Here is a 26,222-nt window from a genome sequence, read left to right as displayed (position 1 = left end):
GTAAATAATGTATATAGAATGTAAATAATGTATATATATATATAAAGCAAATAATGTATATAATGTAAAAAATGCCTGAAGGCCTTTGTCGCTCTGGCTTAAAGAAATTGTTACTTAGAATTAATTTTTTGGTAACAATAAATAAATAAATAAATAAATATTCTTTGTGTTTATAGCCTGCTCGGCATGAGTCTATTTTCTTGATTTCATACTACTCGAAATACACATACATATATGATTAATGCTGTAGAATATTGAGAATGTAATAATTAATTGATAATAATAATATCAATGAAATGATAGTAGCTTATACCACTTTCGACAACTTCAGATAAGTGTGATTGGGATTATGTAACCAGGATATCAGACCTCTCGACAAAGCGATTCATGCAACTTTACATAATTTCTATACCCTGAACCCATTAAAAGTGATAAATTTTTGGTTTTGTCTCTTGTGTAAGTTGAAAATAAGCGAAGAATTATTCAAACATCAGTTTCATGAAAGGCTTAGAGTATCTTGCAGTCGAGCGCTCTTAACTTTAGTTTTCTTACTTGAAATGTTATATTTCTATCGTTTTATTTTCATTCAAGTGCATCTCATTCATTTTGATTTCTTTAGACTTTTGGTTTGGTTTCTGTTTTATATTATCTGATTTGAAAATAAATTTTTAATTTTTTTTATATATGTATATACTTCTATTTGTGCTGAAAATTTTAATTAAAATCTTTAAAATTTTGTTATTTTTTTAATAATAAATTATATGAATATATTTTTTTTCTTTATATTTTCATTTAATAGCTTTTCTTTTATTTCATTATATTTTTATTAAATATTAATTTATTTTTAATAATTAATTATATACTTTTAGTTTTGTTATATATATTTTAGATTAAATTTTTATGTTAATGTATTATATTTATCAATAATTAATTATATATTGTTTGTAAATATTTCAACTAAAATTTTAAATTTTATATAAATTTTTTTATAGTTTTTTATTATATTTTATTCTTTTATTTTCATATTTCTTAAAATTAATTATACATACATATATTTTTATACCCTGAACCCATTGAAAATGGGAAATCAGGGTATAATGGTTTTGTGAAAAAGTATGTAACGGGCAGAAGGAGGCGTGGCAGACCCCACAAAGTATATATATTCTTGATCAGCGTGACGAGCTGAGTCGATATAGCCCTGTCCGTCTGTCCGTCCGTCCGTCCGTCCGTCCGTCCGTCCGTCCGTATGAGTGCGTCGATCTCAGAAGTTATAAGAGCTGGAGAGCTGAAATTTGGCATGCATACTCGTGTGTATCATACGCAGTACGAGTTTGCTTTATTTTTTCGATAATTCGTCCGATAACTTTTTTATCGCGAATAATCGAAAAATTGATTTTGTTTTTTTAGCCTAATTTGAACATTTTTAGACCTGGAGTCTTCAAATTTGCGTTGTATATAAAGTTAATGGATACAAAGATTTTGTAATTTACAGATTTTGGATACCACGCCCCATTCGCCCCCAATTTGTAAAAAACGCATTTCAAGTACTAGAGATTTGGGCTTTGGAATATACACACATATTCACCATATGATTACGCATAAAAAGTTTCATTAAGATCGTATGTCTACAAAAGAAATTATTCAACAAATAAATTCTCATTATATTGCCCACACTGCAGCGCAGCCCAAGCGCAGTCGCTGCTTACTACGCAGTTAGCAGAGCGCAGGCTTATGCGTGCGAGTGGATGCATGTGTATGTGTGCATAAAAGAAGTGCAGAATGATTAGAATATCAGCTTGGAGGGTTCAGGGTATCTCCTAGTCGAGCAGTCTCGACTGGAGCTTTCTTACTTGTTTGATATATATTTATGTATTTTAAATTATCCATAAATTATATTACTTTTTCTATATATATTGATATTTTTCTTATCGGATCTTATATTTATTTGACGTCTATATATATTTCAAAATTTAAATACTTTTATATTCTTATCTATTTTTGGCTTTATTTACTTTTTCCATTTCCTTGAGCTCTCACAACGACTTTGACTTCGATATAAATATTTGCATACGAATCTTTTTATATGCTCGTTAAACTATCTAATACCCTATAATAACAACAATAACACCATCAGCAGCAGCTACAACAACAACAACAACATTTCAAGAGCAGCAAATGGACTGGGAGTTGTTTTTCTGGTCTGGGAACACATGTAAAAGTCAATGGCAACAATGTGTGTGTGTGTGTGTGTGTGTGTGTGCGTGTGCGGTTTGACTAAGCAGCCAGGGTTGAGATTCCGGGTTTCGTTTAGGGTTTTAGGGTTTTGCTTTGGCTGGAGTTGGGATTGGGATTGGGATTGGGGTTGGGGTTGGGCATCGGCAGCCGCTGCTAAGGGTTGCAAGTGTTTTCGGGCAAGTGTGTGGCAAATAAATATTCAGTTGCTGATGAGGCAGCTAACTGCCAAGGCAATGATAATGATGATAATGCTGACAGCAACGATGATGATGCTGATGATGATGCTGATGATGATGATGATGATGATGATGATGCTGATGACACGTGTAAGTGCAGCAACATTGTCGCAATTATCCGACTGTTAGCGCTGCCATTGTGGGAGAGTGGGCGATAGCTGACCGGCTTGTTTTGTTATTAATTTGCTGCGTTTATATCGAGAGGGGGTGTATACATATAATATATAGAGGATGCTTGTGCTTGTGTGCGTTTGCCACCCACTGCGCTGAAACGTGACCTTAGCCTCATTTCTGTTTGCCACAAAGATAATGATTTTTTGCGCATTACAACAAATTATTTGACAAACAGCAGAGGCTGCAGTCGGAGTAGCCATAACAAAGGCAGCTCAAGAGACACGTTTGTTGTTGTTGTTGTTGTTGTTGTAGACTTATTAGCGCAAAATGAGCACAGAGCACAGAGAGCAGACTCATTTAGTTCTCATCGAGCAAATTCATTCAGCCCAGCAAATATTTCCGATGCTGTTTCGGCTTTTTTTTTTTTTTTTTGTTTTTTCTTTTTTCCTCAGCTGATGCTTTGAAGTGGGAAAGTAGCTTGTTAAGCACTTAACGCTTCAGCTGATGGCCCAAATGTGTTTCGCTAGCCGGCTTAGTAACGTGTATGGGGCGGGGGGACGGGGGAGGTGCCGCCGCCGCCTACCGTCGTTGGCCATTGAAGTGTACTTGGCCGTTCATGTGAAAGCTTGTGGTGGAGTTATTATCAATTAATCGGCAATGCAATGAAAATAGCAATCGGAGCGATTAATGAGGCTGGCATACCGATAAAGAAAACTATCGATAACGGAGCCAGATACGAGACGGTTATTTCTAATTACTACACCTACATTATAAGGCACTATTTGAGTGACGAGTGAAGAAAGCAATAAATGTTATCGATAACAGTGGATATACTAGACAATAATGCATATATTATCGATATACGTTAGCTAGGTCATATTCATAATCAGTTTATGAGCGAACTGAAAATGGAAATTGATTTCATGTATACATATCGTTAGTTGGTATATCGATAATATTAATGCAAGACAACAAAATTTTAACAATACCAAGGTATACATAAATGATATTTCCTTTTTGTGAACCATTTGAGCTATCGATAACATTTGTCGATTAATATTCCATCAATATGTATCGTTCTACTATCGATTACTAGTCGACATACATAAATCTAATTTCTTACTCTCTTTGGTAAAACTTAAAAACATATCGATTAATTATCGATTGCCGATAGTTAACGCCAGATAGATATAGTTAGTAAGAAGACTGTGGCAGAACACAAAACACGACAAAAACAAAAATTTATATTATGCATATCGATTGCATAGTTTAAATTCCAATGCATAGCCATGGAATGGATGCTTATCGATAACAATTTCGCGCACTCAATAATTTGTTGAGAATGTGAAACATTTTTGATATATTTTTTTCAATTACCTCGCCCACAATTGACTCAACTAAAAAATCATAATTTTTGGAAATTGTTAAAACACCTTTTGCCAGTTGTTGTTGTTGTTGTTGTTGGTGCTGCTGTGAATTGAAAGCAAATCAAAACTCATCAAACAATTAGAGCAGTCGCTAACAAGCTGCTCTCGAAGCATGTGCAAAGTGCTGTCATCATCATCATTATCCACAGAATAATCGTCATCAACTGTGTAGATCGATTCATGGCACAGCAGCCAGCAGTGAGAGCGGGAGAGCATCATCGATTGGTTGAGTGAATGAGGCCTATTATCGAATTTTGAAAAGCGTAATTATCGCATGACAAATCAAACCGACGAACGCTTTATTCACTTCATACACTTCGCTGCGCTTTATTCACGTTGTTTACTCGATAAATATTATCGCTCCAATGCCGGTCGATCTTGGAGTCTTTGCTTGGGAAAATGCAGCCAGCGAAAATCCAAAATCAATTTTCAACACCCACAACAAGAGACTCACACACACACACACACACACATATATATATATATACACTGTTGTTATTGTTACACATTTCTGAATTGCTAGAGTCGAGTGTGTGAGAAGCAGCCGAAGCTGAGAAGCTGAGTGTGTTTGGACAGCCGAAAAATTAGTCATTCGACATTTGGTAGCCACCTATATGGAGAGATGGATGAATAGATTTCCTGTGCCGCTGACCAATTAACCAATTGAGCTGAGTAGAGACTCTGCCTTTCGCCTGACGAGCTGTTGAGGCCACCAATTAGGCCGCTGACCCAATCGATTCGTGCGCAGCTCTATTTAAATATCACACTTGTGCGATTGGGCGAGGTACAGTGGAAACCCAACAATGCGAACTTTGCACACATTCAAAACGATTTGTTTAATTTGACTATGACTATCTAAGGTAGAGAGGGAGGGAGAGGGAGAAAGAAAAAAGGCGAAAGAGAGAGAAAACAAGTATTGCCTGCCTCAGTTTCTATCTCTTTCTGTATATCTGTATCAGCATCCCTCTTTCTTTTATCCTTACTCATTGCTTTTTCTAGATCTTTCTTCTCTCTCTCTCTCTTCGTCTCTATCTATCTATCTCTCTTGCTTTCGATATATCTGTGTCTCTTCCTATCTATCTCTCTCACAATCTCTCTCTCTCTCTCCCTACCTCTCTCTATCTCTCTCCCTCATCATCTTCCTCTCTCCCCCTACCGGCTATTCTCTCCCTTGATGCGTTTCTCTTTCACACTCTCTAACTCCCTATCTCTCTCTTTCTCTCCTCTCTCCTCTCTCTCTCTCACTCTCTCTCTCTGTCTGAAATCTGTGATATACCAAACCAGTTATTTTCTTTTATTTATTCATTCTGTAGATTTTATACCCTGTAAAATCTGTTAATCGTCTCTTCCGTCTGCTCATCACTTTTCTACCTATTAGATTTTCTTGTATTTAATGCGAGCCTAACTCATATATGATCTATAAAGCTTTCTTCCTTCGACTAGACAAATCCAAATGCTTATAGGATATCTATCAGTCAGCTCATCTTCTCACAGAGGCTACGCAAAGAGCTTGCTCCATTGGCACTCCACCGCGCTCTTCCTCTACCTCTCCCTCCCCTCTCTCACTCTGCCGCTGTCTTAGGATCAGCATTTAAGTACCTTACCTGCTTTACCTGCAGCCTCGCTCACCTTCTCAGCTCAGCTCAGTTCAGTTCAGCTCTGATCTGGTCGAGTGGCTGCTGTTTCAATTGTTGTGTCGCTGTGTACGATTTGCTTTTTGGAAATTAAGTATAACTCATTATCACAATCAAGAAATCCTTTTGGCACCCCTCTCTCTCTCACCCTCCCTCTACCTATCTCTCTCTCTCTCCCTCTGTCTGCAACTACTTCTGCTTTTGTGGCACACTTGACAAGTGCAGCAGCAACAACAAGCAACATTTTGTTTATCACAGCATTTTGTGCTTTGGCTGTTGCTGTTGCTGTTGTTGTTGTTGGTGTTGTTGTTGTTGCCTGTGTTGCACACCAATTTTCTACTCAAAACTTATGACAGCCAATTCGAGAGAACGAACGAAAATTATACAGACACTCGCCGGCAGCCGGAGGAGGCGAGTGAGGCGAGGAGTCGAGCGGGACGAGCGGAGGGAAGTGGATATTTTATATAGCTGCTGCAATGCGTTGAGCGCTCATGACTAGACACTTTTCTCGCTCTGTCTCTTTCCACCTCTGCCCTTCCCCTTCCCACTCTACTGTCTCTGTCTCCCTCTCTCGCGCATGCATCTACAAATCCCAACTCAAACTCCAACTCCAACTCCAACTCCAGTTCCATATATTTTTTAGATGAGCTTCACCTGCCCCTAACCACCGTCACCTGCACCGCTCGCTCTGCCCGCCCCTCAGCGCCCCTCCGGCCAGCTCCGCTTGTTGAAATCAACATCAAACCTTTAATTTGATGATTCTGCAAATAATTCGTCGGGTTTCGGAGTCGTTGACGTTTTGCTGCGCACACTTCCAGTCCGCTCGACCTCAAGCTCCATTGTAGTCCCCGACTTAATTTTTTTCGTAGTTTGTGGATGAATCGCAGCTGAGCTGCTTGTTGATTTTTCCACTGCAGACGAGGCGTGAAAATATAATAACACCTTCTTTTTTTTACGTTTTTTAATTGAATTTTGAAATACCCCAACCCCGGCCACAGTCCCTTGCGAAAAAAAAAAAAGTGAAAGGCCTTTGCAAATTAACCAAAATTTGAAATAGTCGCTAAATTAGACTTATCATCGGGGCAATTCACGATCGCATTCACAATTGCTGCTGCCGCTCGTTAGATTGTGACTCACTCCGCATCGAGAGTCACTGAACCACCCGCAAGTGTAGCACCTCTGCCTCTATTGCCCTCTGTCTCCCTCTCTCTCACTCTCGCTCTCTCTGTGCCTCTTCCCTCCCACACACGACTATTGATTGTTGTTTTAATGCCCATTAAAAGTGGGTCAGACTGCGGCTATGATGACACTGCACATGTGTTTGTAGCACTTGAAATTAGCATGGAAAACGGGCTCGTTATCGGGCATGATCAATCGATATATATCGATCATGAAAAGTCCCAGTGTCGGAGCTACTACACTTCTCATCTAGGGTAGCTTATACTTCATATCTTCTCACATTCTCCTCTTAATTACAGGGTATTTGCTGTACGCTACCACACTCTGAGTTGCTTTAGCTTTTTTCTTGCTTTGTTCGATTATGGGATTTGCCGTCTCTCTATGTCAGTCGTTCGATTTGGCTCTCGAGCTCGCCCCCAAGTTGAATGCACTATGGAGTCGCCTGTTTATGGTGCTCGATTGTGTAACCATTTATAGCAATGGGCAGGAACTAACGGCAGTATGAATATATATATACATACGTATTCATAATTGCCAGTATTTGGGGTCTAAATGGAGAAATTCTTTAAATTAGATTAGAGATCTAACTTATTTTTTTTCGGATGTGATATAATACTTCGTTATACGTGAACTACAAAACTTGTATCAAAATGAGAAATGAGAATTTTTTCTAAAGTCTAAAATATAGATGTTATGACAAAATCTTAATGAATGAGAGAACTGAGGTATGCTTGAATTAAAAGGCTCAATATCTAAACCTCTCTAAAATTGTGTTCAGCTTAAGTTCTACAATTATCTGTAAAGGTAAAGCCTGCAGTCTTAAATAGAAAGTCTTTTTCAACACTGGCAGCTAGCATTGGCAGCATTCTCATTATGAAACATCATCATCATCATCAACCTGTCAAGCATCATCAAATTCATCATCATTATTATTATAACTATTAATCTTACTGAATGCTTTTTCTAACACTGGCAATACTCTCATTACGAAACGGTCATCATCATCATCATCATCATTATCATCATTATTATTCTCATATTCCTATTATTAATATCATTAAGCAAACTCAACAGTCAGCTATATTCCATTTAGCTATTTCTTTAGCCTTTTTTCTTGTTTAGCTGCAGCTAACGAATTTCCTTCCGGTCAAGCGTTCAGCGAAAACTGTTTTCCATTTGTTAAAAAAACAACAACAGCAACAGCTACTACAACAACAACAATGACAACTTTTTGACATTTTCATTGTTGTTGTTAAACGGGTTCGGCGCACCTGGCTGTGCAGCAGAGGCGGGGCGTGGTCGCAGAGGAGGGCAGGAGTTGGCCTGCAAATTAGGCGCAACTGCGTGATATGCAATTAGTGCAAATAGTTTCGAGCCTGGGCTGAACTTTGATTGATGGCCCAGGCACTAAGTGATGTACTCCCAGATGGGGGGCGTGGCAAGTGCCAAGCAGGCGTGAGGAGTGGAGGGGGGTTCCGGTGTGCCAGCAGGCCATTTCAGTTGTCTGGCACAGTTGATCGATGTCACTGTGGAGGAGATGGCTGCGTCTGATGAGGGGCTGATGTGAAAAGTGATGAGGAAGCTGATGACGAAGAGGCTGAGGAGGAGCTAAGGAGGGGCTGATGAGGAACCTGATGAAGAGGCTGAGGAAGAAGCTGGAAGAAACTGAGGAGAGAACGATGAGGAAGCTGGAGAGGAGCTGATGAGGAGCTGAAGAGGAGCCTGATGAGGGGCTGATGAGGAAGCTGATAAGAATGAAGATGAGGAAGCTGATGAAGAGGCTGAGGAAGAAGCTGATAAAGATACTGAAGAGGCAGCTGAAAATACTAAACAGGAGCTGATGAGAAAGCTGATGAGGAGAGCAGAGGAAACACCTGAAAAAAACTACAGGGAACTTTATAAGGAAGATTAAGAGAATACTGATGAGGAAGATGATGAGACTGATGAGGAGCTGATGAGGCACTGATGAGGGCTGATGAGGGGCTGATGAGGAGCTGATGATGATGTGAAAACTGATGAGACGAAGAGGCTGAGGAGGGAGCCGAAAAGACTAAAGAGGGCTGAGGAGGATAGTGATGAAGAGCTGATGAGGGGCTTATGGGTGACTCATGAAAAGCTAGTGAGGGGCTGACGAGCTGATGAGGAAGCCGAGAAAAAAGCAGTGAACGGCTTATGAGTAAACTGATGAGTAAACGGAAGCTAGATGAAAGCAGATGCTGAGACTGAGGATAAAGGCGATAAGAAGACTAATGGGTGGGTAATGAAAATGATAATGAATAGCAAATGAGGCGATAAGAAGCCAGTTGATAAGCTGACTAAGGAGGAAGCTGATCGGGAAGCTAAAGCTAAAGCTGAAGAAACTAATGATGGAGGAATGAGAATGCTGCTGATGATGAAATGCTGATGAGGAAGCTAGAAGCAGCTGGCACGATCAAGTGATGAGAATGATGAGTAGCTGTCGATGAGATCATGAGAGACTGATGAAAGGCCTAGATGGAATTAATTGAAAAATTGAAGCTAGGAGCAGACTGATGACTAAGAGGAATGAGAAACGAGCTGAGGAGAGGCCTAATCATGGCCGGATGAACAGGTTGAAGAGGAAGCTGATGACAAAGCTGATGAAACGACTGTGGCTCAGCCAAGCGCAAAGTCTTTAAACTCAACCAATTTTGTGCGCTGTTCAGCTAAGCTGCACTTTCATCTATACGCGAATGCATGAGTGTGCGTGTGTGTGTGTGTGGCTGGGTGTGAGCGCGTATTTAGAGCATATTTCTCAATTATGGACAAGTTGCGCTAAGTCCATTCCGAGCCACACACACAATTGACATTATAAATCGCATTTCACGCTAATTTGCAACAGGGGCTCAAAGCCAAAGACGCCTCGGCTCGCGTCTCCTTTGCAGACTGCTGATTAGTGAAAGCAAAGACACTGCGGGGCAGGCAGAGACAGAGGTAGAGGCAATGGTAGAGGCAGAGGCAGGAGTGTAGCAAATAGAAAAGCAGCCAAGCCAAACAACAAAATGTGTAGCTAAAAAGCTGAGTGAAAAGATATTTTACAATTTGTAAGCCAGATCCCCAGGGAGCAGCAGATGCTGTTAAATGGGAGATGGGGGCGTGGTTGGGCTGGCCCCGGCTGGCTGTCTGTGTTGCAGGCCAAACAAAACACTCGACAAGATTTTGACAAAATTAATTTTATAGATTAGAAAACATTGCCAAGTGGTTGTTGCGGCGCTGTTTGCTCGAGTGGGCGTTCGTCGTCCCTGGCCGGGGAGGGGGCGTGGCGTGTGCGAGGCATGCCACAGAGGGCGCAATGAGCCTTGTCAGAGGCGACGCGCTGTTGTGCTACCTGGCGCCCGTTAATTGAAGAATTGTCAGCGAATTATGGTCTGATAATGTGTCACACACACACACACACACACATACACAAGCGCTCAGCATGCGACAGACGTGAACAGAAATCGAGAGAGAGAAAAAGGCGAGCGAAAAATTACTCAGCTCAAGTTGTGCACTTTATCCAACTGTTGCAATTTGTGGGCGTGGCGCCACGCGGCGTCGTCTCTCTGGCTGCGTTTGACACTTCAATTGGTTTTGTCGCGCTTAAGCGAAAAAAAAGAAAGAAAAACCGAAAAGAAGTCAGCGGCAAAATAAAAATCTGACAGGAGTGCCCCGACTAGCAGATGCACTGTAATTTGTGGCGGGATAAAGTGTGTCTGACATCTCTCAGGGTACACAGATTATTGGAGTTTATCGAATTGCCCATCTCCCTTTCTCTCTCTCTCTCTCTCTCTCTCTTTCTCTCACACTCTCTCTCACTCACTCTCTATTTCTGCCTGCTGTCTCTACAGTTTTAGCTCTCTCTCTCTTTTCCTCTTTCCTTGCTCTTACTTTCTCTACCTCTCTCCAGCTCTTCTTCCCGTCTTCTATCTCTCTGCTTTCCATCCTCTCACCCTCATTCTCATCATTTCTCAAACTCTCTCCATCGCCCTGTCGTTGTGTTTTCCTCTTTCTTCCTTATTCAATCATTCTCTCTTTCTCTTTCCCTTTCTCTCTCCCTCTCTCTCTCTCTCTCTCTCTCTCTCTCTCTCTCTCTCTCTCTCTCTCTCTCTCTCTCTCTCTATCCCATTCTCACTCCCCTTTTCTCCCTACGTCGTGTTTCCTCGCGTGCTCCATCTATTTTATTTTCTATAACTCCCTATTTATCTCTCTCTCTCTCTCTTTCTCTCTCTGTCTCTCTCTCTCTATCTCAATCCCTCTCACGCACTGTCACTTATACTCTCTCTCTTCCTCTTTCACTCGAATCTTTCCCCCACACATCAAGTCGAGAAGATAATTCCATCCAATAAACTGGCTTGATCATCTGCCCCATTCACTATAAATCCATCCAGTAATAGTTGTAATAGATAAATCCAATTGCTAAACTAGATGTTACAAGCTTCAGCACTTCAGCCGGATAACCAATAAAACGAAATTCGGTTAAAGTCCAAATCAGATGAAGAAAAAGATTTCGTGCGCTCAACTCTTGAATTGAAGTTAACATTGGCGGTTAGGCGGCATATGGGCGTGCTGCGGGTGGGTGTGGCAAGGCGCCTGGCACAGAAACGCGCACATGCACAGCGAGAAAGCAAAGAGAGGGAGAGGGAGCGAGAAAGGTAGACGTAAATCAGACAATTTGTATCCAGCGGTGAATATAATTGAAAAATGATTGGTTTACCATCAATGAAAATGATGATGACAACGCAGTGACAACACTCGATATTGTTGTTGTTGTTGTTGTTGTTGCTGCTGCTGCTGCTGTTACTGTGAATTGCTGTCAATGACACGCACCTGCAGCTGTGCCTTCAATTGTTGGGTCAATCGGCCATTCAACACTCAAATCCAAAAGCCGACGAGCTCTTAATAAATAATACCTCAATATATAATCGCTTTGATGGGCATTTGGTATTTAAATGCACAACGAGTCACTTGTTGGACGATTAGTGAATCACGAATATGACTCTGAAGACATATACACAGAGAAAAGAAAGAGAGAGAGAGAGACATAACGAGGAGAGAAAGAGAGAGGGAGAGAGAGATTTCTATGAGCAAGTAGTCTCTGCATACGACAAATGTTTTCTACAATTGATTCTTAAATTTCTTACTGGCAAAATATCGTCAAGTTTACAGCCGATATATATCGATACATCTATATTGCCTAAAGAAAAGAAAGAACGTACATGCCATACGATATTTAGCTTACTTTAGCGATATCCGCTACGACATTACCCAAAGTCTTACAATTGCTGACACGCTTACCAACACTGTAAAAAACAGAGCTTTTACAATATAGACATATGTATGTATGTAAATTTCTGTTCTTGATGTGACTTCAGTTTCTTATGTACTCTTACACCATTTACTGAGCACGTAGATAAACTTGGCATATGTAATACGTTTTCCAACACTATTACACATATTCTTATCTTTTAAATTATAAACTCTATTTGATAAACTAAAATTTCCGAAATTTTCAATACATTTTATGCCTACAGAACAGAGACTTGTCATTATCAAAGTATTCACCAACACTGCAAAATTGTCTATTAGTCTAGTAGAAATTTCGAGATTTGCCTTTTATCCAAATAATTTCGCATTTGGTATAACAAATTTATAGACTTTTTTGAGTGTTTAATTTTTGACACGTTTACCAACACACAGCTAGGCCTATAGCTATGAATATTATCGCATTTACCAGCACTGCAAATTCTCTATTAAGCACATATCAACTCTGATTTCAGCCTACAATAATCTAATTTCTCATATGGCTAGCAGTTTTCTAGTTTTGCATTGTGTCTACAGTGAAACCGTTTACCAACACTGTCAGCTGTCAGCTGTCAGCCAATAGCTATGCCAATACAAATGCAGCACTTTGTTGTGGCAAATCTTTCACTTAGTAAAAATCTCACACACACAGAGAAAGAGAGAGAAGTAGGGCGAGAGAGAGCGAGAGGGCGGGCAACAATGTGCTGGCCGGGCCTTAATTGATTCTGGGCGGCATCGAGCCCCACTGGCCCCATCGCAATCTGTGTCAGGCTGCTATGCGTGGCGACTCGATTCGCTTTTGGCATTGGCGCACGTTCGCTTCTGGAATTTCTATTTCGCCTGCGCTGGACCGCAGGGGGCAACTGCTCGGCAGCTGCTGCTGCTGCTGCTGCTACGGCTGCTTCTTCTTCTTCTACTTCTTAGGGCACTTGGCATTATTGGCATTTAGAACTTATTAACATTAAATCGCTAGCGAGCGTGCCGAGGGGCTCTCCAGGCCGAGCTGCTTGGCGCCTGTCCTGTCGCTGCGCAAATTGGAAATTCCATCATTAATTCTAATAAGATTATTAGTTGTCGGCATCCGGCCGCAGCCAGCGAAATGGCAGCCAAAGCCAATACCAATGACATGGCCAAGGCCCGCTCAAATGCTCGGCCCGTTCATTATTTTCGGCAGCAATAATCGAATAATTTGACCGAAGGTCGAGCGACGCTCGTCCTCTGTATTTTGACACCTCGAAGTCAACAGCAATCAGCGATGCCGCTCGGCGCGCTGTCCGGGGCTTTTGTGGTTGCGGCTCGTGTGAAATTCAAATAAATAGATAGCAAAGCCAAAAACCCACCCCATCTCACCCCGCCACCATCCTCTTTCGCTTCGTGCTCGTTAAATCCAATAAGCATAAGTGTGCGCGGATGGTCCCGAAGGAGCTAAGGACGAGTGCGAAATGAATGAAATTAGCGCACGTTAATCATAAACAAACTAAAGACCAAAGGCAGACAGACCCCATCGCGGGTATGGGCATGCGATACAGGGTATGGGCTATGCGTGCATACACCCCGTAATCCCCTTGGCCGGCTGAGGCGATGAGCAACCCTTTGCTCGAGTGCCACAAACACACAAACTTGAACAAATTGCAACAGTTCTCACCAAAGCCAGAGACGGGCAGTTCGACTAGGTATCTATGAGTGTGTGTTGGTGTTAGTGTGTGTGTGTGGCTGCAACCTGCTGCGCTGACACGCGGCAACGAGCGACGCTCCTGCACTTGCCAATTTGTTGTTAACTACTCAACAGCGAAACCAGATCAACCAACGGACGGAAGGACACACAAAACTGCCCCCCCCTGCCCTGCACCCCCCCCCCCCCCACACACTGCCATAGACCATGTTCTCTATAAGTCTGACATGGACTACAACATAATGACAATTGCCAATGCGTATCCAGCTGTGAAAGCATGTGGCCAACAAAGCCAAATGCCGGCTGAGCTTAGTGGCCTTGCCTCAGTGAAGGGTGCTTCGTCATAGTCACAGTGTACATATATCGGTATATGCAAAAAAAGGTATAGGATATAGAGAGAGATGCGATAGATAGTATATGATATACATATATTATGTAGGCCCTCGTTTAGGCTGGTCAAAAAATCAATAAACACACAGAAAACCAACTCTCAAGTCCAGAACTCAGCTGAGTCCTGGGTATTTGCATAGCCAACCGATCGATAGATCTACAGATTTTAGGCAATTGAGACAATGTTGTTATATATAAATACAGTCAAGTCTCGATAATTTGTAGCCCGCTAAATCGATAAGTCGAAAAAATTCTATCCCCTTGAAAGAAATTTGTTCTCAATAATTTTAGATGATTTGAATTCCCCCTTGTCATTTCGATTTATCGAGACTATACATATGTTTATATAGGTGTTGATTGATTGAGCTGAAGTGAATAGTGAGGAAGATATTTTCATATACTTTGATATCGATCTATGATTGCATTCAGTAAACGAATAAGTTATCGATAACTTGATGCAGTAGGAAAATATTTATGTTAGCTTCAGTGGATTTTATTACAGTCAGGACTCGATAATTTGTACCCCTCTGCATAAAAATCGGAAAAAATTCTATCCCCTTTCGAAAAATTCGTTTTCGATAATTATCGATCATCTAAACTTCTGTGTAAATCGAAAATAAAAACTGATCCCCTTGCAATTTCGAATAAGCGAGAAGCGATTGTATTTTATTTTGCACCTGTCACAAACATTTGGTAGTCTTGTGGTTTGGATCGAAGTACCATGAATATACTTGATACGAACTCGAAGTTCCATTAATATCCAATGCCACCGCAGTCATGTACTACATGTCGGTAGCTACTCTAGCGATGAGTCACGTCATCCAGTAGAGGCAATGAAAACTCTCTTTACCCTTTGCCTCTTCTGCATAACTTGACTTACCGGTAGAGTAGCTATCGATATCGGCCATCGATACTTATCGGAGGTGGCTTTTCGTACGTATCCGGTAAGCATCTATTGCAATGTATATCTATGAAGTACTTATATATCGATTAATAGATCAATACATTTGAAAAGTAAAGACTCGTATTATCGCTCTAATTTAACGCCAATTAAAGCATATTAAATAGAATCTCAAGCGGCCTGAGCCAAAGTCTGCGGCAAGTGGCCATGTCCACGATGTCAAGGTCCAATGATCTAATAATCATTGTCGAATACGATTCGCGTATTGCTCTCCGGTAATTGTTAATTGTTAATTGTTAATGCGTTTTTGTAAATTAAATTACTTAGCGAGCGCGAGAGCAAACGAGCTGAAGGCTCATTTAGCCCCTTGAATTTGTGAAGTTCTCAGCTCAGTCTCAGCTCGATTGTAACCCTCCGCTGATGCAGCCACCGCAACCCGTCAACCCCTCAGCCCCTCGACCCTGCTTTACTTCACATTGCTTTGCTTTGCCTTAGGCCTCGTAATTAGAAAATCGCAAGCATTCATTAATCATGATGCATTTAAAATATCATTTCAAATTGTAATTAATAGTCAAATGGCAATGGCAATGGCAATGGCAATGGCAATGTCAAACAAAGGTCATTAATATCGCCAGCCGATTCCAGTCTGTAGTCTACGAGATATAGAAAAAAAACCAGTTGCACTCGTCTCTTGTTCCATTTACGGAGTCGCTGGTTCCTTGAGTGCTGCGACGCCCAAAGTCAAGCGATTGCGATTTCGTCTGTCTAAGTCTAAAGTTGACGCTGTTGATAGCAAGAGCCAGACTAGTAGATACCCTGGAACAAAAATTCAGCGTAAAACTGAAAGAAATTAAGGGAAGCAATAGTAAGCAATTGCAAACGCTGCTTTAAAAAATGCATATAGATACATGCATATAGACGCTTGTATACCCTGTAATATACGTTTTGTATATACGCTGTAATATTTGTATATTTAACATATGTATATATATTTCTATATACCATGTAATATGTAATATATATTATATACACATTATTGAAATCATTTCAAATTTCTAATTATACCCTGTGAAAAATACTAAAATGAAATCTGGAACTATGCGTACCCTATAAATAATGTCCTCTGACTTTACGTTGACAATTGTCTCTATCTTCTGTTTATATAGACTTCGTATTTATGTATATAATTAATATACCCTGTCAAATATATTGAAATAAGAATTTTGCGTTTTATATACCCTGTTTCCAACAAAAAAAAAAGTATATCCTTGAAAACATTTGCTAACTTTGTATATATTATATATACAATATTATATATTATATACAAATCGTCAATATTACCTGTCAAATATAATATTTTTTGTTTGGTATACCCTGTAATTTTTAGTAAACTATTCTTTGATAACATATACTATGATAAAACACCAACATCACAATTTGATGAAATGAAAATTTCCTGCCAATATTATATACATATACACATTCCTTTATGTATATACGCTATATGGCAACATATAGAAAAAATTGCCATATAACATATTAGATTTTTATGTACATATAAATGTATATATCTATGTATATATGAGATATCCAATAGAAGCAGTTTGAACCCTATTCAAACATTTTTATACAAATAAAGACCTTAGCTCACGCGATCAGAGGGATCTATATATATACGTATATACATGCACAGTTTACCAACTCCTTGATAAAAACATATTGCAATAAATGGAGCCAGACAATTTTTGCATTCATATTTTGTAAGCGCAAAGCTGTAAAAAGGGTTGGGCTAAAAATAAAAAAGAGCTAAAAAGAAAAAAAAAGGAAATCCCACTGATGGAAAAACAAAAACAAAAGAAAATATCGCGAGCGTTAAACTCATATGGAAGTTGAAATTGAAGTTCCAACTGCATTGTGCGCGTGGTAGTAGAGAAAAAAGGCTAGATAGAGAGAGCGAGTGAGAGAGAGAGAGAGAGAGAGGGAGAGAGTGAGATATGGTAAAAAAATGCCGCGAAATGCTTTGGCTGAATGTCAATTGAATATTGCATATAAAGTGGAACGGGTTGGCTCTAGAACACTGTTGTGCTAGAGGGGCAGAGAGGGTGGGGGGGGGGGGGGGGTGTAGGTGCTGCACGTTGTCGTTATGAAATTTCCACACGCCTCAAATGCTTGACTGAGGGACGGAACGGACCGACTCAATGGCTATGGCTCTGGCTGCCTGTCGTGTTGATGAAGTAAACCAATAAAAGCCGCATGCCACACAAGCTGAAAGCCAGGCCAAATCCGCTCACATAAACGAGAGAGAGATAGAGAGGGAGAGGGAGATAGAGAAAGAAAAAGCAGGCTGTCGCTTGCAATCGAATGCAATGCGCTGCACATGTCACCTGAAAGCAACTCACACACACACACACACACACACACAGCGATCCATGGCGTCCACCTGCCATGCCACATGCTGCATGGGGCATGCTGCATGCAATTTGCACAATTTTGCAGCACGAGTGCGCAAATATTTGCACTGTGCCCAGAGGGCAGGCCCATTGAAAATCTTTGATTGGTTACCAATATTTTAATTATGGGCCACAGTTTGAGCCGGCTGCCCCGGCAACCCCGGCGCCCCCCTCCCCGCAAGCCAATGCCACCCAACAGTTGAAACTGACCTTTGTCCGAGTGCAGTCGACCAAGAGCTTATTCCAAATTGGTTTCAAATTTATGTTGCCAGAGTTTTTATGCTTTCAGCTTTATAGGAAATGCTTAAAGCTCATAAGAGAATCGTGGGATTAAGCAAAAGATCAAGCGAGCTTTCACAAATATTTATGGTAAATTATCAAAACTGCTTTAAGCTTTGCTCGTCGCTTTAATTAGCTTTTAACAGATTAAAGAGTTGTCTCTTTTGCTTTATGAAAGCTTCATTATTCAATTGTTCACTCTGAAAGCTCATGGAAGCTATGAATTATTAAGCAAAAGCTTTGCGGATTTGATAAGTACTTTAGAAATTTGTGGTTTCATGATGGAAATGCGAAATTAAATTATTTAGAAATATTTATATCTTAGCTTTAAGCTCGTTTTGCAATAGTTCACTCTATGAAAGCTTTATTTGTTTAAGCACCTGAAAGCTTTTCGAATGCAATGCAACACTTGAGTCTTAAGTGAAATACGTCAAATTAAAGAATGATAAGTGAAAAAGTTTGTATACAATTTTTGGATATGCACAAAGACGCTTAAAGCTTCTTCTCTTTTCTAATCTCACCCCAAAGGAAACACAGTTCACATCACAATGTTATTTACTCAATAGCTTAAATCAATATAATTTTAGAGTATATGCTGCACGAGCCTTAAGTTAAATGCGAAAGCTCTTTGTGCTGTCCCATATGCATTTAGTATTTAGTAAGATCCATTGTTATCTCAACTAATCCACATCTGAATGACGTTGTATTCATGGCGTGTAGCACGCCCCTTTAAAGCATTCCTTCCCATTCAATAAATCAAATGCATTTGCCCTTAGACAAGTGGGCGTGGCAGCGGGACATTGGACAGTCGACAGTGGTTAGTGGTCAGTGGAGCGCATCCACACGATAGTGTGTCTGGCGAGCACTTGAGCAATTCGGGGCCAAGACTCGAGAGCAACCGAAAACCTGGCCTTGAGCTGAGTCCGGGGCGACGCAAGCCGGGAAAAAAAGGGGCGTCTCGGAACGTTGCAGCCCATAAAAGTGAGCGTCGGCAAACCAAAGTTCAATAATAATAAATTTTCAATCAGCAAATTGACATCGTGATTCTCGACGTATTTGTGTGGGCGGTGGGCGGTGGGCAGTGGGCAGTGGGTGTGGCATATGGTCAAGTAATCATTTAGCCAAAGCTGTTATCTATATTAAACTCATCTAACTGCCTAACCAGCCAACCAAAGAGTGCGAGAGAGAGAGAGAGAGAGAGTGAGACAGCTCGCATTTCGTTTATTTAATGGCAGATCAAATGATTTGATTTTCAGCATGAAAATGAAATAATTGAAAAAGGAAAATCGCTTGCATTTAGCGCGTGCAACGCGTATTTAGTTACAAATCGAATGAATTTTGCGAATTATCTGCGAATATTGCGCATTTATAGTTCATTTATGTGCCGCCAGGTGGCGCCGCTTGACTCTTGAATTGACACGCACTTGACCTGCAGTTAAATGCAGTTGTTAGTGGAGCTCAGCTGAACTGCAGATTAGGAAAGTTTGTTAGATAGATTTTTAGATTAATGAAATTTCAATGTCTCTAGAAAATAAATTACAAGAGGTCTTGCATGAAACGAAGAAGAACAAATTTAACAAGTGGATACAAGTTTCAAATACTTTTGATGTTATAAAGAGGGGAGAATTTAGCAAGTAGATAAAGAGCATTAAGTCTTGATGCAATGATCATGAAAATAGAAATTAGCTAGAGAATAAATTGAATTAGGATAAATATAATATAATAAATATGTGTGAAGAGAAAGTAATATTAAAGCAAGTCAAACTAGATTTATCTATATAGAACCTCTAAGTTTGAGGAGATATGCTAGAAAAACTCCATAATTTTAGATTTCAATTAATGGCAATAGAGAATATACAGTGAGTAACATTAAAATTGTTTTTTTTTTTTTTTTTTAATATATTTTAGCTTCAAATGCCTAAAAAATGTAATATTAATTAAAATTAAAAAAGTGTTAGTGCTAAATGGTAGACTGAAAAATAAACTTTCCGCTGAGGTATTAATGAAGTATATTTAACTTAACTAACAAGGATTATAAATAGACCGGAAAAAAATTGAGAAATAAAAAAGCCGAATATTAATGTTACTCACTGTATAAATATCCAGTCAGTAATCATTTAAGAGCGCCTCGCATTCAAGGACATAGCAAATGGGAAATATACCCCAATTTAGAGCATTTCATTTTTTATGAATTTACCTGTCTTTCTATATAAATCAGGGACCGTAACGATTATAATTTTTATAGCAAAAAATTAAAAAATAATTATTATTTTTTGAAAAACTAAAAAAATATATATATATTATTATTAAAATTGATTTTTATGATAAAAATCAAAAATAATTATTACAGAATAATTTTTATATAATAATCAAATCATAACTCTTATTTTTTATTTTTATTATAAAAATCAATTTTAATAATTAAATATAATTTTTTATCCTTATGTATGTTATCCTCTCTCTTCTTGGAAGTTCTTTTGACCCTAAATTTTTTTAAGTGCGTAACTCTTATTTGCGGTCCCTGATATAAATGACTGTTAATAAGCCTGTTAGTCTTGGCTCGAAGTAAATCTAGACAAGAGACTGCTTAAGGAAACTCTAACTGCACCTGAATCAGCTTTAGTTAGTGTGCTCTGCGAGTCCAATTAGATTCCAGTTGGATTGCAAACACAAAGTCAGCTTAAGGTACCTAAAAAAGCTACGAGGCACAGCAGGCGTACAACCAATACTATCTATCTCTCCATCTCTCTCTCTCTCTCTCACACACACATACATATTGATGCATAGGCAACGAGTTTCCGTTTTGGGGCAAATTTATGGCATTTCCTATTTTGATTTCCGCACTCAAAATGGACGCTCGAATGAGGAACGACAGCTCGTTGGCTGCTATCATAATGAGAATTGAATTTGCATGGAAATGAACGTTGGCCAAATGGAGGGAGCGCACAGCAAGGGGAGCATGGGGAGGGGAGGGGCCATGGCATGGCAATGCTTGTCGCATGTTGCATGCAGCAGCGCCAAATTGCAAAATGATATAATTCAATGAGAGTTGATTAAATTATCAGTGCTCGCAGCAGCTTGTAACGAGGCAGGGGCACAGGTGGTGGTGGATAGGGGGAGGGGGACGGGGGCGGTGGAGGGGGAGGGTGGCGACGAGGGGAAGCCTAGGAGCTCTTGGTGACATGGCCAGCACGGATGCAGGCCCCACAGTAGCAGCAGCAAATTGGGTGTTGCTGTTGTTGTTGTTGTTGTTGTTGTTGTTGCTTGTGTGCCTTGTTAATGAAATTTTCCGCTCCTTTGGCAGACGTTTGTTTACATGACACTATGTGTGTGTGTGTGTGCTGCTGCTGCTGCTGCTGCTGCTCTTGCTATTTATTATTGCAAATTGTTGCTGCTGCTGTTGCTGCTGCTGCTGCGCCTTTTGTCTGTTGTTGCAACTGATGATGATGACGTTGACGTTGCATGATGAAATAACAAACCGGATTAATTTGATTTCGTTCGCCTCGTGTCGGGGCCCCAATTCAAGGCAAAGGCAATGGCAATGCCAGCGGCAAAGGTAAGGCGAGGCAAGGCTTTTGTGAGCTGCCCAGCTGCCACGCCCCAAAAACTCTTAAGTGCAGCTCGTGCTGCATGTGTCTCGCTCTCTCTCGCTCTCTCTCTCCCTCTATCTCTTTCGCTCCATGTGTCTCTGTGTGTGTAAATTAATTTATCAGTAGTTGGCAGCTACACCTGAGCCCGTGCCCTGTCATGCCCCGCCGTTCCATTCCGTTTCGTTCCGCTGATATGCAAGTGGTAATCGCATCCTACAGCCAACTCGAACACCATCATCGATCCAATTCCCATAAGTGTGCTTCACTTAACCAAACACTGAAGGCACTTCCACGCGTGTAGCAGCAATTAGAACGGCATTAGCAGACTCGCGAATACCCTGTAAATATTGTTTGCTAGACAAGAGCTCCCTACTCCTTCATACCAGCCACTGAAATGTTTTTTAACTAATTAGTTACATCATAAGCACATTAGTTTATCATTAGTGTTTGGCCTGCTGTTCCATTCCAATCGTTCCTTTTGAGGAATAACTATGTAAAATCAAAACCAAAACAATTCTTATCATTAAGCCTCCTCACAGCTGCGATTTGCCACAAAAAATCCTGTTCCATTCCATTCGTTCCATTTCACACTTATGCCTTTGAATAGGCTCTGCTAGACATTGAGTGCCTCACTCTCGCTCCCTAGTGCTTACGGCACATTTAGTCTGCTGTTCCATTCCAATCGTTCCTTTACAGAATGGCTATGTAAAATCAAAGCCATGATTATTCCTATCATTAAGTCGCCTCAGAGCTGCGATTTGCCACATAAAATGCTGTTCCATTCAATTCGTTCCATTTAACACTTATGCTTATGAATTGAATCTCTTTGAGTGTCTCACCCTCGCTCACATTTAGTCTGCTGTTCCATTCCAAACGTTCCTTTTACAGAATACCTATGACAAAATAAAGGTATGATTATTCCTATCATTAAGTCGCCTCCCAGCTACGATTTGTCGCATAAATTGTTGTTCCATTCCATTCATTCCATTTAACGCTTATGCTTATGAATTGAATCTCATTGAGTACCTCACTCTGGCTCCCTAGTGCTTGTGGCACATTTAGACTGCTGTTCCATTCCAAACGTTCCTTTTACAGAATATATATGACAAAATAAAGGTATGATTATTCCTATCATTAAGTCGCCTCCCAGCTACGATTTGTCGCATAAATTGTTGTTCCATTCCATTCGTTCCATTTAATGCTTATGCTTATGCATCGAATCTCATTGAGTGTCTCACTCTCACTCACTAGTGTTTATGGCACATTTAGTCTGCTGTTCCATTCCGCTGCGTTCCACTCCACTATCAGTCCGGGCAGTTGGCCAAAACGGCGGCTTTTCAGCCACTAAATTTACTGGGCTGCAACGAAGCGCACTGAGTGGCTGCCAGCCATTCGCCGGGCGCTGCCAATTTCTCAAATGCCCAAAAATATGAGCCAAGTTGTCAGTTGTAAGCACCTACCTACCTGCCTACCCCCTTCCGACTGCCCTCCCCGCCCGCCGCCTCGAGCCTAGCACACCTCAATAAATCATGGGATATATGGAAATATTCTTTATAGTTTGAATGCGTAGGCATCCACTGGCCGAGCTCCTGGCAGCAGCCGGAGCCAAACCACTTTATCTTCGTTTACAGCAGCTGACGCCACCCTCAGCCCTCAGCCCCCTGGCCGCAGCCCCTGCCTGTTGCCCTTTGCCCTTTTGTTGCGATTTGTTCAATCGCTTTTGCTTTCTTCCTTTTTTTTCGTTTTGCCTTGTCTTTGGCCTTTGCCAAAAAGAATTTCAGCAAAAATGTCGCCACATTGCTTTCGCAGCCTTTACCAACACTGGCTGTGGCTCAGCCCCACCTCCTCGCCCCTCGCCCTTCGCCCTTCGCCCTTCGCCCCTTGAATGCCAACCTATTTTGCATATTTTGCTTTTTATTATAAATTTTCATTCTGCTTTCCTCCACTTGCCAGCTACTTCTGTCGCGTCGATTTCACTTTGCTGGGCAATCTCTTGGGCGAGACCGCCACACCGCCCCACCGCCCTACCACCCCCCAGCCCACCCCTGCCCAGTTTCTAGTGCGCTGCGTCTCGCACATGACTAATAGCAGAACTAAACGATTTGATGGACCAGAAAAATGATGACTTCTTTTTGGGTACATCGAGCGAGCTGGGCCAAGGGGGTGGGGGGTGGCAGGTTGTGGGGTTAGGGGTTGGCCTGACTTCCTGTGAGGGTTGCTAAGTCAAAGTTAAATCCTTCGCCTTGACTCTGCATATATGTACGTACGTACGTATATAAAAAGAGATAGTGAGCAGGGGATGGGGAGGGGAAGGGGTAGAGTGTGCGTATTTGCGTGTGGCAAATCCTTTTATTGTGACAGTTGTTGTTGTCGCCCTTCTGTGATCAACATTTAATGTTTTCTTATTATTATTGTCAGGCTCTGCATGAAAATCGGTTTAATGTTTCGGAAGATAATCTAATTTGGTCACTTATATGCGAATATGTATATTATTTGCTATTATGTGTGCGTGTGTGTGTGTGTGTGTGAACACAGTATACTCGCTCTCTCTCTCACACACACACATTCCCTCTCTCTCTCTCTCTCTCTCTCTCTCCCACTCTCCTGCTTTCTCTAGGTCCCCTCTGAAAGCCTTTACGGTCCGAGCGTGTATTAGCATTTCGAATAGATTCCATTTACATTTTTTCAATTTCAACGAGTTTTTTATTTAATAATTCGCAATTTGCATCGCATTTAGCAGCAGCTGCTACTGCAACATTGGGAGGCGCCACGCGGCCCTAGATGAGCCAAACGGCCACTGACCAACGGACTCAAATGGCCCCAAAGCGTAGCCTACGCCATATGGCACTATTACCAGACCCGATATTTAAGACAAGTTAACATAGCAATGGGCACAAGCACTCAGAGCTCAGAGATTCGCCTGCTAATGGAGTCGGTGGACCTTAAATAGAGTTTCAAACTCACCTTATAAGCATAGATCTCCTTAAATACAGGGTATCACTTGATTCACCATTACACAAGTACAGGGTATTAAAACACTATAGCCTTTAAGGATATTTGAAATGGGCTTTGTGTTAGGGCTAATTGAAAAAAAAAGAAAAAATTAATATTAAATAAAAATAAATATGTATATAAAAAAATAAAAATAAAAATAAAAACAAATTAATACAAAAAGTATATTTAATTTAATAAATAAAAGAAGAGCTTTGTTCATATAAATATTTTTTTTCATGTTGCGGTAAACAGTAAAGTCTCAGTTTATTCTGTGAGCCCATTTCCTCTCCGATTTATCTCAATTGATATATCTCATTTATATTTATGAACTTATGAGAGCTTAGAGTGGACTTGTGAAAGTGTATAAAATAGGCAGATAGATGAAGCTGAGTTGAGCTGACTCAAGCCAACCGAAAACATCTGTCCGTTCCAAATTAAGGCTATAAAATACTCCTCTATATCATACATAGTATGAGATTTTATAATTTTCTTTCCATTGCTTGAATTGAATTGATTTGAAAATCTTAGATAATCTTAGAAATGCTTTTTGGCAAATACCCACATTTATATGTCATTAACACGTTCTAAAACAAATGTTAATCCAAAATGTATATACCTGAGCAGGGTCAAGTTATTTTTTAGTTGAGCACACCCCTCACTAAAACACTTTTACTCTTTTCCAAATGAAGCTCATATAGAGGCTGAACGGCTGAAATAATGGTGGGGGTACCTTATACAAAAATATCGAAATTCTATAAAATGCGTATGAATCTGCATTTAAAATTTGGAGATTCTAGCTCTAAAGATGTAGGAGATAGAATTTTATAATTTTTTATAATTTTCGATAAGTTTCTTAATCGATAACAAAATAATGGGTACTAGACCGCGTGATATACACGGACATGAAAAACAAAATTTCAAGTCTCCAGTTCTTATATTTTCTGAGATCGACGCGTTCATAAATATGTACGAACGAACCCTGTCTTATCGACTTAACTCGTCGCCCAGAGCAAATGTAAAAATATTTTAGGGGGTCTGCCACGCCTCCTTCCAATAAAACCATTATACAAGGATTTCCCTATTTTCCATGAGTTTAGGGTATAAAAATATTAAACATTTCGGATACGTAGAGCTTTGCTTTAGAGCTTCACTCCAAGTCTTACATAAGTCTCATGTATTATGTATAAATTTATAGTGTGTTTGATCTGAAATCAATCCAAATAGGAAAGTGTCTAAGCTAATCGAAGTCCAATAGTTTACATGCATATATAATTAATTAATTTCAATAAATTTAATAAATTTTCGGTTTGGTTTTTGCAGGTTTGGTTCCAGAATCGTCGCGCCAAATGGCGCAAGACCGAGAAGGTCTGGGGCGGCAGCACGATAATGGCCGAGTACGGCCTGTACGGGGCCATGGTCCGGCACTCGCTGCCATTGCCGGAGACGATACTGAAGTCGGCCAAGGACAACGATGCGGTGGCGCCCTGGCTACTAGGTATGGAACAGAAATGTAAATGCAACAATCATATCGAACTATCTTAACTAAGCAAGTCCTCCATGTCCTCCAGACCCACCCCCCCCCCCCTCCTCACCCCGCGTTCCCGTTCCCGTTGATGTCCCTGACCATGGCCCTTCAGTTGATAAGTCGACGGACTTAATTGAATTTTGAGCGAGACAAAGGGCAGCAGCTCGGGGATTATAAAATGAGAGATATACGTAACGCTGAACTTCAGATGTCCTTCAATCGGAATTGTGAGCATATTTGGCGTGCATGTCCTGCCAGCCAGGGCGCATCTTTGCGCCCTCCCTCCCTCCCCGTCAGC

The 26,222-nt window shown here is 40.5% G+C and overlaps 1 protein-coding gene across 2 annotated transcripts in view; it reads left to right on the top strand.

The window, feature by feature from the left end:
- Positions 1-26,222, top strand: part of Vsx2 (Visual system homeobox 2) — a 63,966-nt gene that overhangs the window by 34,656 nt on the left and 3,088 nt on the right. The window contains exon 4 of one of the 2 annotated variants that reach the window (XM_089474844.1): positions 25,720-25,894. In XM_089474844.1, the coding sequence (XP_089330970.1) occupies positions 25,720-25,894 (175 nt within the window). Of the gene's footprint in view, positions 1-25,719; positions 25,910-26,222 lie in introns of both variants that reach the window. The other variant, XM_089474843.1, reaches the window with a different exon arrangement.

Source organism: Drosophila arizonae, chromosome X, assembly GCF_054131065.1.
Source record: "Drosophila arizonae isolate 15081-1271.41 chromosome X, UAZ_ARI_1.0, whole genome shotgun sequence".
NCBI classification, from domain to species: Eukaryota; Metazoa; Arthropoda; class Insecta; order Diptera; family Drosophilidae; genus Drosophila; species Drosophila arizonae.
Note: the sequence above shows the minus strand (reverse complement) of the source record. Positions and strands in the feature narration are given on the sequence as shown.